Source organism: Medicago truncatula, chromosome 5 (genome assembly GCF_003473485.1).
Source record: "Medicago truncatula cultivar Jemalong A17 chromosome 5, MtrunA17r5.0-ANR, whole genome shotgun sequence".
Lineage (NCBI taxonomy): Eukaryota > Viridiplantae > Streptophyta > Magnoliopsida > Fabales > Fabaceae > Medicago > Medicago truncatula.
This window is the reverse complement of record NC_053046.1, coordinates 965,982-984,448: the sequence shown is the minus strand read 5'-3', so window position 1 is coordinate 984,448 and position 18,467 is coordinate 965,982. Positions and strand designations below refer to the sequence as shown.

Below are 18,467 nucleotides of genomic sequence, written 5' to 3'. Positions count from 1 at the left end.
TTCATGAGGATATTTGCAAAACGTCATGTTCACTAACAGAAAAATTTGACGGAGGGGGTAAATTGACTAACATTGTGAAATTTCAGGGGGGTAATTGATGAAACTTACAATTTCAGGGGGGAAATTGACTATTTACTCATTACTTTATTAAAGACAAAAATTAAACATTATACTCCCTCCGTCCCTCAATAAATGACCTAGTTGACAATATACATTATTAACTTAATATACTTTGACCATATTTTTCTACTAATTCACAAAGATAAATAATATCATATAAGATGTTGTTGGAATCGTCTCGATGAATATTTTTAAAATATTAAGTTTTCATAATTTTTTTTAATAGAGAATTGAAGATAACAAAGATAAAACATATGCATTGGTACGTGTGTCGAAGTCAACTAGATCATTTAATATGAGACGGAGGGAGTAATATACATTGCTAGTGGGTCAGCATGTCTAAAGATCTATGTCATTGAAAACTTCTTTCCAAATTCAATGGCTAAAAAGTATTTTAGAAACCAAAAGCCTAAGCCTAAGCCTAAGGTTTGACAATTTCATGATATTTTTAAAATTTTTTAAAAATCAGGAGGGTTTTTAACAAAAGTTACAACTTTGGGGAGGGGTGTTTGCCTATTCACTAAAAAAAAATTAAAGGAAAACCGAAGGTCGTGAGCACTGAGCAATGAATCAAAGCTCCCAAGACCAACGGTCTATCAAGCTTAAAATCCAACCAATCGTGAGAAGACAACACAAAACTACGTCAAACACTCAGAGGCACTGCAACCAGGTAGTGCTGTTCTTGATAATTTAGAGGCTGGTTGTAATTTTGACAATTTTTGTTTAAAAAAAAATCCAGCACCATTTATAGTGATAAATAATTAAGTTGTAGTTAAATATATGTGCATATGTTCATGACTTTTAACTACGGACAATTAGACACTTACACATGGACAATGAATAATTGACAGTAAAATTGTTGTCTTCTAGACTTTAATCTACTGGAAAATGACATTTATTGACTAATTTTGGCAGTACATAAAAGTTTTTATTTTTTTATTTTTTTTTATCTTACACCCCGACAATTATACCCCCATCCCTACAAATATTTGAGGCCTCCGTGAATTGGAGGCTCGGCTCCATCGATCTTTCTTGCTCTTGCTCAATAACGGCCTGCAACCAGCCTCCATCAGCACCACAAAACTCTATTTGTTTCAGTACAGGACAAATTCCACTTCTCAATCTTAAAATTGACAGCACTACATGTTATTATTTTGTTATTGGTATTTGTTTTTGTTGGGATGCTTAGAAATCTTATCAAGTCTCTTTTGCATATCTACATTGTAAGGTGATGGTCTGAATTGCTTTTTTACTTTCATGTAATAATATATTTTTCTCTTTTACTTATCTTAAAAAATGACTAAGTGTTGGTCATACATTACATGCCAAAAGAATAAACAACCGGTGGTCATATTTCTCTAATAAACAATTAGCAATAGGCAACATGATTTTTAACTAAATCAGTCTTTAAAAATATATATCTCCTTTTTCACAGTTTAACTCACAATAATCAAACACATACTACTACTATTTTAGGCTTGAAAATGAAAACAGTGAGATTTGTAGAAGACGACAACCTAATCTATAAACTAAATTAGCGTACCTACAGAAACTTCCTCCAGAAACGTACATGAATCAATACATATATATATACACCCTAAAAATTAAAAATTCGTATCGATTCCTTTGGCATATACTCTTGAAAATTAATATATATTTGATGGATTTTTATTTTTTTATATATCCTTCCTGACACAAGGAAACATATTATCCCTTTGTTGTCTGTTACAAACAATTGACACCAACCCTGCACCATCCTTGATATTTGATCTTCCACCCATATTTTATTTTTTAATTCAAGACTTTTGGCCTATATATTGTTCATATCCATGTAGCAAATGGTATCTACAAATTAAAAAACAAAGAATCCAACCACCCCGTTTATTCTATAGTACTATGTTCATTGTTTTTCTAAGCTAGAGTTCCTGACTCCTCGCGAGTGTCACTGCTATGTATGTGCTTAGAAAGAAGCTATAATTATGTTAAACTTTTATTTCCAAACGACAAATATCACTCTTTTACCGACTGAACTTGGGTGAAGGAAAAGATATTACTTCCATGACAAAATATAAGTAAAAATGAGTCAACAAAAATTAATATATTTAGTTCAAAATTTGTACCAAATACATCAACTTAAATTGACCCACTTTTACTTACATTTTGAAACGGAGAGAGTACTAAACTCTTACACCATGACGACTGAATCCAAATCTTGGTGGAAGACATACTCAAAATTAATATTGGACGCGTATCAAATATGATTATATCATGATAAAGAAAAAACATTGGTGTAGTAGGAAACCCACGTAACTCAGTGAATAATCTCACCCATTGAATTAAAATTAGACAATTAAATTTCAATTGGCTGAAACTATAAGGGTAATATATTTGCTAGCAAGTGTTTAAAGGGTGGTTGTTTAAAGTTTCTAAAAAAGTAATGAATCAATAACTATTATTCCATTTGTTCCAAAGTAAGTATCATCATGTGTATTATTTACATAATCTATTTTGACTATATATTTTTTTTATTAATATATAAATATAAATGTTTGTATATACAATGTTGTTTGATCTGCGAATATTTTCAAAATTTCATTTTTTATAATTTTGTTAATATATAATTAGATATATTAACTATCAAAATTCTATATTGATATACGTAAAATCCGACTACAATGCTTATTTTGGGACACATGAAGTAAAAAATTAAGTATATGCGTCATATTAACTTGTGCCCTAAAACACATCTTAAGAAACCTAAAAAGAATAATTTTGTATTAAAAATCATAATATTTTAACTTTTAAAAAAGTTGGATGCACCACTTTTAATACATATATTTCTATAATGAATTCCTTAACATGTGCCCTTGAGGGCACGACTTTTGTAATATACTTCATGACAACTTCTTTAGAATAAAAAATGTTTTGGTACACTAATTAACAATGGGAAATGTTAACAAGTGCTCCTGGGGCATTCTTTAAGGTCTTAAATAGTAATTCGTCCGTCCCATAATACATGGCACAGTTGACTTTATTACGCATACCAATGCATAATTTTGAACTTAAATATCTTGAATAATAAGTTAGAAAAAATTATAAAAATTTGATATTTTGAAAATACTCATCGAGACGAATCTAACGACATCTTATATGATATATTATTTATATTTGTATATTAATAGAAAAATATAGTTAAAGTAAGTTAGGTCAAAATTGCAAATTTTCAAATGAGTTATCTATTGCGGGAGAGACCGAGTAACTTTTCATGAAAATTCATGTATTCAATGCATTGGAAATTGAACTATTTGAATTTTTTAAAGAATAATATCCTAATTTGGTATGCTTAAAGAGTACGCGGAGACACTCGTTAACAAGACCCATTAGCGATTGAGATTGAAGTAGAATACTAAGTTAGACAATAATAAGGACAAATCCATTTGTTTAAGTAGAACCTATTTTTTGAATCAATCCTTTTATCTAGATTGCGTTGAATATGCTAATTTGTATAGAAAGATTAATTAAAGTCTTGATTTGTTAATTGTGTGAATGTGTACTGTAGTGTAGTAGTAGTAGTACTATAATGATGAGGTTCTCAAAAGCTCTAAATTGAGGTGCAATTGACAGGCATATAGCACGTGACAGACAAAGTACGCATGTTACTTAAATAGTCAACACTATGATTTCGTATTCGCATGAACTTCATATCTTAGGGAATGTGGGGGAGGGAGTAGGTTGGAAAAGAAACCAACACATTTACACATTTCACCACTCCACTCCACTCTTTCATCATTATTTATTTCACCATACCCCTATTATTTTTTACGTATTTTATTTGTTTATTTTCTTCTCTTTTGTATTGATGTGGGTAGGATAAATCACGTGAGGAGAACACTTAACTGCATGACTTACACACTTTGGGACCACATACCCTACTAAAGGGGACCTCTACGGAAGAGAATAAACGGTGGAAGTTGGAAACAGATGATAAGGCAGCGCATACTCGTGAGCAACTTAAATTTTTCACCTCCTATCTCACTAACATAAATGCCTTGGTAGTTTTATTATGATCATACCGTCCACTTGTCAAGTCCTACTAAGTACATCCACGGACACCAAATATGACATGCAAACGTCGATACAAATAATAACATGAAAAAATAACATAATTTAATACCCCCTCCAGTCCTATTTATAAGAGAAATTTGGATCAACAAAAATGAATGTATCTGGTTAAAAATTCAGTCAAGATACATGAACTGTTGTTGATTCAACTTTCTCTTGTAAATAGGACCGAATGGAATATTCAATCTGTCTCATATTAAGTGACACAGTTGACTTTGTCATATATACTAATGCATATTTTTTATCTTTAATTATTTATTTAAAAAAATTATGAAAATTTATATTCATTGAGATGAATCGAGCAACATCTTATATGATATTATCTATCTTATATATTATTAGAAAAATATAGTAAAACTATTCAGGTCAATATGAGACGTAGGGAGTATAATTATATGTATCAATGTCCGACGCAATACATATTCAACACCAGAACAAGTCTAACCAAGAATTATTTGAATTTCATAGGACAAGTCGATGAAGCTTAGTGATGATTTTGACAATAAACAACTAACATAATCCGTAGTATATTCTTAGAAGCAATGATTGTCAGTAGTATGAATAGTACGTTTGTTGTGTAAGACCAGTGTTAATATGCCAATCACATTACTAGATATTTACACATCACGTACGTTTTATCCACTTGGGTGCATAATGTATTGTTGATTATACAATTATGACCACGGTTTGAATTAATCCTAGTTCGAAAAAAAAAGAATTAGAATTATGAAATAAGATAAGCTAGGTCCGACCATAATCTAAGTGAATGGGAGAATGAGTTATAAACTTATAATATATCGTGTCTTTTTGGCGGAGGGGGCATCCAGATTCCAGAAGGTGACTAAATTGAATCAATGTAAGAAAATAAAATAAAGTGTTAATAATTTTGTAAAAAACATTGATTATTCATGGTCAAATTAATTGTAATGATGATAGTAATATTAAGCATTATCCTAATATTATTTATCAGAAATGAGTCTTTTGATACGATTTTCTTAATCACTGAACATAACTAAGATTCGATTTCAGTTTTGATTCGGGGGAAAATTCGGAGTTTTCATTTGTTGTTTCTGACTAGTTTGGTAATTCTCTAAGTTGTCCATATATGTTACTACTATAATTTTTGAAAAACAAATATGTTATTTAATTTATATTAAGGTACTTGTTAGCATAACGCCATAACCCTTTTAATATTCATATCTATGTCTATAACAATATATAAAGGGTATATGAGATTTTGCTGAATTTTTCTTTATTCAAACTATACTTTTAAATAAATTTATCTATAAGAATTAGAGTTGGAATGGATCAGGTCGGCCTACGAACTGACCCGTTAGGCATAGCTTGGTTTGTTTATTAAAAAGGTCAGGCATAGACTTTTGAAAAAATCTATTTAAGTAAATATGTGAGATTCCTTCAAAAAAAAAAAAAGTAAATATGTGAGACTTAGACTATCAAAGAAGCCTACAAAGTCTTATAGACAAACCTGTACATGCATATTATTAAAACTTTTGTTAAGAGGCTAAATTAACCCACTCAAATTGACACCGGGGTAATTCGATATATTATTATTAAAACTTATTTTTTATTTTATTAAAATATATTTTATATTATACATAAAAATTTAGAAACAACTCAAATAATGGACTTTTTAAATAGACTTTAAGGCCTTGTAGTGAAATAGGCTTTTAAGGCCTTATATATGGATAGATAAGCTTTAGAGGGAAATATGCTTTAAGGTCGGTTTAATCTATTTAAAAGACGATAAAATAGACTTTTTAATGACTTTAATATGTATGAGGCATGTAAATAGGCATTCAGGTCAAACTTTTAAATAGGTCAGGTCGGACAAAAAAAAATAGGCATACGAAAGTCAATACTTCATCAGGCTTAGGCTTGCAAAAAAAATTGTAGGCCAGGCTCGGGTCCATACAAGTATGTTCTGGCCTGATGTTGTTGAAAAATATAAAAATTTATATCGTATTTGTTATATTGTTGACATAAGGTATACATAACTTGTTACTTTTTAAAAGTCACAAACATTTATACCTATAATTTTAATCAAAAATAAAATTTAATAAAAGATATTACTTATAATTTACACGATTTAGTGCAATAAAAAAATCATTAAGAAAAGCGCAATAAAAAAAAGGACCGCGTCTAAACGCTAGCACAATAAGAAAAATAATGATTAAAATAAAATATTTTGTAACAAGATAAGCAGACTACTACCATGTCTATTTTTTAAGGACTAAATGCCTAAAAAATAATTTAGGGTGATTAAAACCAAGATTATGTATATTTAGCGGGACCATTTATTTATTTAAATTTTTTTGATGCATACAAAATAATGAACTCCTAATTGATATTCACAACAATATTTTACAATTATTCATATATATATTTTTTGTAAATCAAAGTATCAGATGACATAAAATTATCTAGGGGTTTTAGCTCTTTTATAGAGTTATTTTAGAGTTTAAGTAGCAATTATATTTGTATTTTAGTATAGTTTTGTGAAGGATTTGATAGAAATTAATGAATGGGCAAAAATAAGAAAATAGCGTTGGAATCGTCAAATATCACTCAAGACAATCAACTTTCGTACTGTGGTATGTTTTTTTACAAGCTTTATCATGATTAATTCCTAAGGTATAGTCGTCACAGACATTTTGGTATAAAGAAATGAGACAAGAAGTGAAGAAAATGCATGACCGACGCGTGACCTAACTCGTGATGTGCACTACGAGTTGCGCGTCGCAATATATGAAGGAAATCAAGTAGCGAACCGTCTCATCGAAACTTGCTTCGTGCATGGCCAACCTGTATTGTGCATTGAGCATTCCATAAAAAATTGGCAAACGCAAACCTATAAATATATGAGCCCTAGGCTAGTGGAAAAACATTATCTGACGACCAGAGGAAGGCATAAACGCAATTTTAGATGGTTAGAGCCATTCGGGAGCCAATAAACCATCAACCAATGATCTTTTGCTTATGTTTTTCTTTTCATATTCAATAGTTTATGTTTAGAAAGTATGAGTAGCTGATTTTCTAGGTTAGGTCATGAAGGAGGAATTTTTCTATAACTGTTTGACTTTGTAACTTTTAATATCCATTGAAAACGGTTGATTGCTTTGATTTTATTCAGTAAAATTAATCCTTAATGTTTTTATATGTTTACAAATGTTTATGAATTGATTTGTGTCTCAATGACTACTAACTCTGGTTCTGTGGTTTGACCTAATTTAACCATTCAATCCTTTATAGCTTGAGAACTATTTTGTTTGATGTTTTGTTAAAATAATTCGGCATTCATTCCGACCTTTGATGGTTATGGATCCACCTAAGATATTAAAGTGTTGTAACTCACGAAGAAGAGTGTATGTAACTAATACATTGACCTACATATTTTGTTCAAATGTCATAAAAGAGGTTATCCAGACAACTGTGATGGTAGCACTGTATGTAGTTACCAAATAATTGAGAGAAGAAAATCTGACATGATCAAGTTGTTTTTACTTATTTTCATAAGTTCAAATGATCAACCACTTGCCAAGAGCAATCCCCAATCTTTACATATTCTAACCACTATCTTAACAGTAATGTTGAGATTTCACAATCCTCATGGATACAAACTTAAATTTTTTAATACTCGACGATGATTTAGTGCATTCGCTTATTAGTTCATTGGTATCCTCGCGTGTACATGTCGAAAATAATCATTCAATATAAGTGACATTCACTTAAAATGTTAACATTTTCTTACATATATTTTTCTATACACATACCAAGGATCGAACCATAGACCAAGTATTGATCAAAAAAATACAAGTATCTATTACTTGTGTAACACATCACGTTGGTACAACTATTAGTATTTTGATAAAGAAAAGTAAGAGTATTAATTTATTTTTGTCAAATAACCCATCGACTTGATAAATTCACCTTAAAGATGATGAATAAGTAGGGTGTCCGGAGTTCGAACCCCAACCCCTGCATATAACATGCATTATTCCTTAGTAAGTGAACTAAACTTTCATGGACACTAAACTCACATGGACGGTATGAGTATTAATTTATCCTTCAAAAATTAAACATGTCCACATTATCACGTTATTCTTTTGAATTTTGATGCTTGCTTTATCACTAGGAGAGATCTTTCCTTTTACCAATTGTGATGTGATTAATTAGGAGAGTTAGGACCTACTGTATATGAGGTAAAAATTGGAACTATAGAAAAGTTTGATGGGAACGGGCCAACAAACACAAGAATAGGTTAGTTGTTTAATAGCAGTAACACCCTAATCAAAGGTACCATACCACTATGTTGATGTATTAAATTGCATCATGTGTGGAAATTCGTGTTTATAGGATTGTGTTCTACAATGGAAAAATGGACCCTCTTGTCCTTCTTCATTTTGTCTTAGATTCATTCATTCATGTCAACGTACTATGCACGCGAGTGTTCACGAGTTTTGGTGTGCCTTAGTAACACAGAATCTTTCCCTTTTCAAATTCGTAGCGCGCTAAAACATAAAGTACCATCGTGTCACTTTCTTTACCAAGTTAGTAATCTTAACGGATGTGGCTTCATGAGATTCTGAATCACTCTTTTCCTTTTTCTTGTTCCTTTTCATAAATTACTTATCAAAAGCATAATTAATTAATTAATTAATTAATGTAAGTAATGGTTAAAAATACTTTCCACAAATGCAAATGGTAATCATTACTACTATTTGTTGAGTAAAGTAACTGTACTGCACAATGTCTTACCTTGTTTGCTTGTCATCACCATTAAACTGGTCAATCGTTTTTATTACGTATTGAAAATGAAATCAATTAATTACTCATGAGGCTGAAACGTTGAAACGTTCTCTTTATATGGTTTAATTATTGTGACATCAGTTGAAAAATTAAAGACAAGGTTTCTAGCCATCCTCTTATACTGCATTAGAGTCTAATCTTAAGGTGGTGGATGAGTTTAGAATTCAATGCAATGCAAAGCAAATAAAGGAAAAATTATTCCATACGTTTGTACAAATAAAAGTATTTATTATTCCATATTTATTTTTGGTTGGATTGTCAGCATTTATTTACATAAAAAAGAAAACGTATGGTTGTTTTACTTCTTTTTTTACGATGTATTATTTTTTATCAAGCGGTCTAATGACTAGAAACTCATATATTAAGATGAATATTTAATTTAAAAATGTAATTAATATAAACAAAAATAATAGTTAGAAAATCAATGTTTGTGTTTAAAAATGTAGTTCACATTAGCTAATATATGTGGACTGAATTTTGATGTCACAACAGAAACGGTAGTTCGAAAATCAATTTTTCATTCTAAAGAGGAGGATAAGTGAGATATTTGAGGTTTGAACATATATTAAAAAATATTGCTACCAATTGAGTTAAATTCACGATCAAATATTACATCATCAATTCACATGAATAATGATTTAAAAGAAAAATATGATAGTGTTTAATTTTGTATAAAAGTTAGTAAAATTGTGACTAGCATACATTGTGTATTTGATTTGATGACTAAAAACAAAATATCATTGGAAATTGATCACAGCATTGTTTTTACAAGTAATAGTTAGTTAGTACTCCACACAATTATAATGAATCAAATAATAATCCTCGTACACAATGAAATGAGTTAAACTCACCAACCTAACACTAGAAATATGTTATCCATCATCATCCATTTAATTTTGGAGCATGATAATTATTGTGTTAAAGAAATAAAGAAAACGGAAAAAGTAAAAGTGAAACGGTGGAAGAAGATGATATAAGAAAATAAAAGAGTACAGACAGAATATATTGCTCGATTCATAACTGTTATACGTTACTTTAAGGCAGTGTGTGTGAGAGTGAGTAATATAAAAAAATGAAAAGAATGGTAAGTGAGAAAAAAGAGAAGAAAAAATAAAAATTACTCTTACTTACTAGTAGTACCCTAAAAAACAGAAACAATAGACCGACAGCTGTGTGCAGGATCGTGGTAGGGTACGTAGTTGTTGTTGTCCCCACAAACAAAATAAAAACCCTTTCTTCTCCCGCTCTCTCCCCTTCTTGAATTTATTCATTCTTCTTCTTCTTCTTCTTCTTCTTCTCATCATCCTCAAATGTAACAAACAAACACCACAACATTTTATTATCTTCTAGTCTAGAGAAAAGTGTGTTTGTGTGTGTGTGTGATTTCCCTCTCTGAAATATGAACATGAATATCAATATGGATACCCCAGAGAGGAACCAGATCAACACCACCCTCTCTAAGTTCGAGGTCAGTTCCTTCCTTCGCTAATTTCTTCTATTCACACCCTCCCTTTTCCTTTTTCTTCGATTTTTTCATTTTTCATTTATTTTCCGGCTTCAAGGTTTCTTTCTCTTCTTTTTTTTTTTTAACCTTTTTATGTTAATTGCTTCTTCTTCTCACCATCTTACTCAGTACTTTATTTCTTCTACGTTTTAGAAATTTTTTGAATTTTTTGCTTTCAAGCATACTTCGCTCTTCTAGATCTCTGCTCAAATTCGTTTTAATACTTTATTTCACTTTTGACTTTCTGTTTCTTCTCTCTTACACTTCACATTTTCCCCCCTTTTCCTTTAATTTCGGATACACTGTTCTTACAAGTTTAATTTAGTTCATTTTCTTGGTTTTTGCTTAATTAACCATCTAATTATGAGGATTTAAGTGATTTAAAGTTTTTTACACATTGTTTTCGGGTTAATGTTAATTGATTTTGCTCTTGAGTAGGTGATTATTGTCAACCTTTTCTCTCTGTAATCATGCATGCATTTTTAATTTCATTATTTATATTGTTCAATTAACAATTTTTCTCTGATCTGTTCTGTTTACATTTTTTTATTTATAAAATTATCATTACTGTCTTTGAAATGATTATTACACTTAATTTATGTGTGTATATGTAAGGTTATCTTTTAAATCCCAATTTAATTATACTTTTACCTTGTTATATATGCAGGATTCACCAGTATTCAACTATATCAACAATTTATCTCCTATAAAGCCAGTTAAATCTGCTCACATAACTCAGACTTTCAATTCACTTAGCTTTTCATCGCCTCCGTCTGTTTTCGCATCGCCTCATGTTACCTCTCTCAAGGAGTCTAGATTCCTACGCAGGTAGTCAAAATCTCGAGTAAAACTATAGTTTTAAGTTACATGTGTAGACTCTATTGATCCATTTCTAATGATAACCAATTTATTTATGTATCTAGACATAACCAGCCGGAAGAATCAAAGGCTAAAGATTCATATGAAGATGTAAATAAATTGTACTCAAATGATGGGGCTATTGAAGAGCCTACTCTTTCGCGTCATAACTCGAGGGAATTGGATGAAAGTGCTGAACAACTGATTTCAGTAGGAGATGTTTCTATTGAGCTATCTAATGAAGAAACGAAATTTACCGATGAGCTACCACAATCATTACAGTATAATTGTGGTAGTCCTGGTTATGATCCTACACTTTGTGGTGATGAGGATAACACACTTTTGGAATTGTCTGGTGAAGCCGTATCAGATGATGCATATCCTCAGGGAGGTTGTGTAACAGATTCAGTTGAGGCTGAATTGCATTTTCAAGGCACAAGTCAGATCGATCGAAAGGGTGAAAGTTCAGACTGTGATTGGGATGGTTTAATTCCCAATTCTGCTAATATGTTAATTGAAGCAGAAGCTTTTAAGGGTATGATGCAGAAATCATCAGGCTCTCCTATACGACTCAGCGATTTTGTCCCCCTGCTACAACAATGTACCAGGAATGATGATCAGAAGATTTACATGGTTGATTCAGTTGCTTCTAGTTCTCAACATGAAATTGAAAATCATTGTTCTGAGCTAGTAGCCGCAACGGACACTGACCATACACAGGACAATCTTGCCAATGGTTCTTCGATGACCGGCAATTCAAATGAGAAAATGGATAATGAGGTAGGAATGCGAGTTCCCTTACTGTCATGTCTATTATATTTTTTTCTTGCATGTAGTTGTATGTTTCCCTGGGTTTAGTAGAGAGTTCTGTTACAATCATTTCTAGGTATAAGTTTTTGTACCTGTAATTGTGTTTTTCCATGAGTTTATCCGAAAGGCATGATTTCTAGGCAATGAGTATGAGTACAGGTGCTCATATGAAATACGAATACACAAGACTTTCTTAGAGAAATATTCAACCATATTATATAAGCATGTTATTTCACATTTTGAGTATAGCATAATTTTTGTTATGGTTTATATTAAAATAACATTTCTAGTTCTAGCAATATACCGTATCATTGTTTTGTTGTTGTTTGTATTCCCTAAATTATGCTTCTGTTTGGAAGTGTGTTGTAATGTTGTATGGCATTTTGTTTTCTTTTGGGGTTTATAAATTGTTAAAATTGATTTTTTTTTTGCTTGTATCTGATTTATTAATATATTTATTTTACATATCTTACACTCTAGAATCACTTGTTTTTCAGCTTGTTTCTGTCACACACCGTGGTATTCGGAGGCGCTGTCTTGACTTTGAGATGGCCAGTGTGCGAAGGAAGATTGCAGATGATAATTCAAACACCAACTCTAGTACACAACAGTCTGAAACAATGAATGCTGCTAATGAAAACCAATTGCTCCCTGCAAAACGCAACGCAAATTCACAAAGGTGCATTTTGCCGGGTATCGGTTTACACTTGAATGCACTTGCTTCCGTAAAGGATCACAAAGGCAAAGAAATTGAAAATTTGACTTCTGGAAGACAACTCAGCCTGACCAGCTCTACATCATTGCTACTCTCTGCATGCCAAGAACATCAGCATCTATCGGTCGTATCTGTATCAATATCATCTGAAAGAGAATTGGTCCCATCTGACAACGGGGTTCAGCCTACCGAAGATTGTCCCCAGCCAATAGCTTACATGGCTACTGAAGATTTCAATCAGAATAGCCCCAAAAAGAAAAGGTAAGCGAAGTTGTCGATTATCCTGCTTTATGCTTGAAAATTCCATCTCATTGATTTCTTTTCATTATACTTATACTAAACTTGGATATGCAGGCGTAAGTCAGAGCCAGTCGGAGAAATTGAGGGCTGCAAACGTTGTAATTGCAAGAAATCAAAGTGCTTGAAGCTGTAAGTTGAAACAAACCCTTTCTTCATCTGTTTTTGTTTTTGGGATAAACATCCTTCAACCAGTGTTGTACTCTCTTGTATCAAACCTTGAAAACTAAATAAGTTATGTTTTCCATTTTGTAGAATTTAAATGACTTTCGCCAAGCACTTTGACGACCATTTTCTATGTTTAATTGATCCTTTTTATGGGCTGCATGTTATTGTTAAGGCCTATTGTTAATTTCCATTAGTTTTTAATGTCCTAGCTTTCCGGTTCTCAAAGGAAGGGGACCTAGTAATCCGAACTTTGGCCAAGAGACAAGTAAACTCTGGCCTAAGTTTTTTCAGCGAGGTTTTTTTTTACTGGAGTTCATTAACCACTTGTGCCCAATCACTTGATTAATTTCCTTATGGTTATATGCAGCATTGACTTGAAAATGACCATACTGGTTCTGGAATTAACCATATTATTCTTTTTCAGTTATTGTGAGTGTTTTGCTGCTGGTGTCTACTGCATAGAACCTTGCTCCTGTCAAGAATGCTTCAACAAACCTATCCATGAAGATACCGTTCTTCAAACTCGCAAGCAAATTGAATCCCGCAACCCTCTTGCATTTGCTCCTAAAGTCATCCGAAGTGCTGATTCTGTGCCTGAAACTGGGGTTAGAAGATAAATCAAATTTAGTATTTTGCTGTTGTGATTCTAAGCAAATTTTATAGTGTAGTAATTATTGTCTTCTTGTAGATTGACCCAAACAAAACTCCAGCTTCAGCACGCCATAAAAGAGGATGCAACTGCAAAAAATCAAACTGCCTAAAGAAATATTGTGAATGCTATCAGGTTTTGATCCTTACTATATCATGTTTACCTCAAGTTTCAGTTATAATATGAATTACTTATCGTAGTTTTCTTTTGAAGGGTGGTGTTGGTTGCTCCATTAGCTGCAGATGTGAAGGGTGCAAGAACGCATTTGGTAGAAAGGATGGTAAGCTTTCCCTTACATTGCACACCATGGTAGATTGGCACGCCAATCAGGGCCATTAGCTTTCAATTCGTCTTACATGTCTGCTCATTCCTTTTATCAATTTTTGTACAGGTTCTGCTTCTATAGGGATAGAAGGCGAGACAGAAGAAGAAACAGAAACTAGTGACAAGGGTGCAGAGGAAAAAGCTATTCAAAAAACTGAAATTCAGAATATCGAAGATCATCCTGATTCTGCTGGGGTCTCAACACCTTTACGGCTTTCCAGGTTTGATACCCAGACGTTTTGTTTGTCAGCTAAAGATTGCGAATTTGATGTCCCCTTGTTGATTGATCTTAGTTCTTGCAACAGGTCATTGCTTCCGATGCCTTTTTCATCAAAGGGAAAGCCACCAAGATCTTTTGTTACAACCCTCACTGGTTCTGGATATTTGACCAGTCAAAAGCTTGCAAAACCAAATTCTCTTTGGTCTCAATCTAAGACTTTTCAGACTGTTCCAGACGATGAAATGCCAGAAATTCTCCGTGGTGGTGATAGCTCTCCTATAGCATGCATCAAAACTTCATCTCCAAATGGCAAAAGGATCTCTTCGCCTAACTGTGAAATGGGATCGTCGCCTAGTCGCAGAGGTGGCAGGAAGTTGATATTACAATCTATTCCATCGTTTCCTTCTCTCACACATCACCCTTAGAATGGTTACAATTTTCCCTGTATGTTAGCCATCATCCGTTCCCTGTCTTCAGTTATGTTTTTAGTTTATCGCAGCAAAAGTCATGTTTAGATTTTATGTATATTGAGTTTGTTTCACTATGGTAATAATATGTTGTGTGTCATCCATAATGTACTATTCAAGTAATGGTTATAATAATTCCCGGGATTAATCTTTAAGTTTTCCTGTTGTGATTTTGGACATTTCGTCATGATTAAGTTCGTTGGAATTTTAATTATTTGAGCTGTTGTTTCATGTTGCACCTTCAACAACGAAAGTACATGCATAGAGTACTAATATACCAAGTATAAATGTGTCAAGTACGAAGCCCATGTCCTGGAATGGAATCATGGAACATATGACAAAAAAAGTTGGGGTTGACTTAAGGAATCTGTCATTCTTCATTGTAATCCACGATAGAATAATGAACAAACTTGTCTGCATGAAACGGTTTTTGCTTATTTGGAATTGATCCCTCACTCTTTGGTTGGGTAGAATCTAGAAAGTGGTGGTCAGAGAGGATGATGATGGGGTAGAAATGCAGGATTTCACTTGTTTGACATAGGTAAATAGCCTATCAATTATGAGAATTATAGACACAAATATTGGTCGTATTTATTTTATTTTTTTTTAAAATATGTCTCATCAATACTTGTGTCTATTTTTTTTTTTTTATGTAAATGTAACATGTCATTTCTTTTGACCTTTGAAAAAATGAAGGATCTCAACTTGTTTGACACAATGGAAGCGATGAGGAAGAGAAAACACTTGTAATTGAGTTTTGATTAGTTCGTCACTCCCTTTGGTCACTCATTTTTAATAGCAATAGTTTATTGAGAAGAACTAATGTTCAACCTTTTAAGAAATAATTAGATACAATTTCTGAAACATAATTTTTATTTGACATCATTAATACGTGTTCTTAGAGCACATCTTAGCATTTTCCTTTAATATATTACTGTAAAATATCTTTTAGTAGCATATTAACATGTGTCTGCTTATTCATTATATAAATGAAATTTTAGTCATTAGACTATTTGATAAATAAGATTAACATGTATTCAAAAGTATTTTTTATTTTTTTTTGACAAAATGTATTCAAAAGTATGTATAGAAGTTTAAAAATATATTTTTGTATTCTCTTTTTTATAATGATACTATTATTTTCACTCTTCCAAACAATTGAAGATCAATTTATCCATCTATCTTTCATTATCCATAGAGATAATACATCACTCGGTTCATTTATAAGAATTTGACACTATAACCCAACATTAAGGAACAAATTTAATTTCTTAGTGTCATTTTGATTAATAATAATTTTCTCTGATCTTAGTTTTTTTATTTAAAAAAATGTGTTCCCTCAAATTATGTTTCTCTTTTATCCTTTTCCTTCATCTTTTTGCGTGTTAAACATTGTGTTTACTTTACTAAGCGATCAACCTTAAAGGGAAGGAGTGTGTTTTAATAAGAAATTTGTTAAAACTTTAAAATACCAACTAGGCTTGACACATAATTTAACTGTAAACCTAAATTAGTTAATAATCGTTAGTTAGCTGAGATGATTTTGTTTTGGTAAACAAATTAGTAAAAAATTTAAAATGAAAAGTTTTATAAAAAAAATATAGCATTTAATGAGAGACCTTTGGTCTTGTGGGTGTAGTGATGGGTTGCTCACGATGGACTTGAACAACTACTTCTTTTTACTTTAGAGAATGATGGTGTATCTGCAAACAGTCTCACAATCAAATAAGAACACGTCGAATATGTGAAGTTTTTAGGGTAAAAAGTATGTGCTTGGGAAAATGATATGCGTTAGCTTTATAGTGAAGGAGTTAGGGTTTCAGGCCCAAAAACCTTAGATAGGACAACAATATATTTGGACACTTTTGTGAATAGATTAGAACATAATAGTGTAGGATTCGGAAGCCTATTTGGACACTTTTGTGAGTAGATTAGAACATAATAGCATAGGATTTGGAATTGATGGTTCAAATCCTCTTTGTGTGGTTCTGATTAAACACATTTAGAGCGAGCCTATATGATGATCCATGTATTAGCTAGGTACTTGGGACGACCCGATTTGTTAAGGGTTTGAGTCTTGGCCCAATAAGAAACAATACTTGATATTGCTAATGTATTAAAGGTTATTTATACACAAAGAATATATACTAAAGATTATATTTTACCATCGACTAACAATATAATCATGTGGTCAAAATTTTGGCATAATTCGGTTTAGGGCATTCTCTTTCCTTGAACTTAACTCACACAACCCGGCAAAAATGATGATTGGCTTATTCTTTCCATTCAAGCTACTTTTCAGAATTTTGTGGGGATGAGATTGGAATTTGGAATGCCAGAGCATGCTAAGCTATTAAAAATGAAAACAAGATCTAATAATTCATCATCTTTTCTGAAATGGGGATGGACCATATAATATATAGAGTGCCTTTTCTACAACGCCTTTCTAGCTGGTTTTAGATTTCAAAGACAAAGTGGTTGATGTTGTAACTGGTTGGTGAGACTTGTTCTAGTTTTGGAAGCACAAATTAATTAAGAGTTGTCACAAGCGAAACAATGTACATAAACGTGTGTACGAATGTATGTACCATTCTGCTTTTCCACTCCAAAAATGAATAATCTTATTGAAAGGGCCCAATGTGTGGAGTAAGATCACATCATATGGGTTGGTCATTTGCAACTACCGCAAATGCTTTTCGATTGTTGCTCTTTAGACCTTTAACAAATACGTAAACTGTTCTGGAGATAACCTTCAAACAATAATTTTTGGATGTTGTTTTCTAGGATAAAGAGCAACTAAGAAGCCAAAAGAGCATCCATCATACTTTTCTTTTAAAACCATTTCAATTTTGTTAGGTACTGGTAAACATCAAACGGGACCAGCTAAAGAAAGGAGGTATATCAGAGTGGGTTCAAAATTGCCTTGTAAATGAGGTGATAACATAACAAGGGTTGATCAAAGAAGCAAGGGTAGGGTGGATAAAAATACTAGAATACTTAGGTTAAAATAATCTTAAAATACTTTTTCAGCATCATATTTATTAAGGTCAGCGTACACACATATTAATTTCCAACTACTACTTGTTTATCCTAAACGGAGGTTGGGCCTTGAGTAGGGCACTTTCTAGCCAACGGGATAATGGAACTGATGTTGGCCTAATGAGGTCAGTGTCATGAATTTACAAGCTACTTTCATTACCTGTTAAAGAAAAAACTATGTTGTTTTTGTCAAGTAACATATTGACTATAAATTTACATTTTAAAGTGAATATTTAAAGTATTTGAGGTTCAAACTTCGTCCTCTATATATATTATGTGTTGTTACTATCAACTGATTTAAATTTACGAGGAGAAAATTATGCTTTCTTTACTCAATAATTTAGCCA

At 32.0% G+C, this 18,467-nt stretch overlaps 1 protein-coding gene across 1 annotated transcript; it reads left to right on the top strand.

Annotated features, from left to right (window-relative positions):
• The first annotated feature begins 10,281 nt into the window (after nt 1–10,281).
• On the top strand, nt 10,282–15,260 carry LOC11423771 (protein tesmin/TSO1-like CXC 2). The gene is made up of 10 exons (XM_003610696.4): nt 10,282–10,537; nt 11,241–11,401; nt 11,497–12,211; nt 12,739–13,217; nt 13,311–13,385; nt 13,846–14,026; nt 14,110–14,205; nt 14,284–14,350; nt 14,462–14,615; nt 14,700–15,260. The coding sequence occupies exons 1-10, from the start codon at nt 10,469–10,471 to the stop codon at nt 15,037–15,039; spliced, it is 2,337 nt and encodes a 778-aa protein (XP_003610744.2). The 5' UTR covers nt 10,282–10,468; the 3' UTR covers nt 15,040–15,260.
• Nucleotides 15,261–18,467: the final 3,207 nt, after the last annotated feature.

What these genes read in the sequence shown, in the direction of transcription:
- LOC11423771 (XM_003610696.4), top strand. Translation starts at nt 10,469, where the DNA reads ATGAACATGAATATCAATATGGATACCCCAGAGAGGAACCAGATCAAC. An exon ending in GAGTCTAGATTCCTACGCAG is followed by an intron (nt 11,402 to 11,496) that starts GTAGTCAAAATC and finishes TTATGTATCTAG; the next exon opens with ACATAACCAGCCGGAAGAAT. An exon ending in AATAGCCCCAAAAAGAAAAG is followed by an intron (nt 13,218 to 13,310) that starts GTAAGCGAAGTT and finishes TTGGATATGCAG; the next exon opens with GCGTAAGTCAGAGCCAGTCG.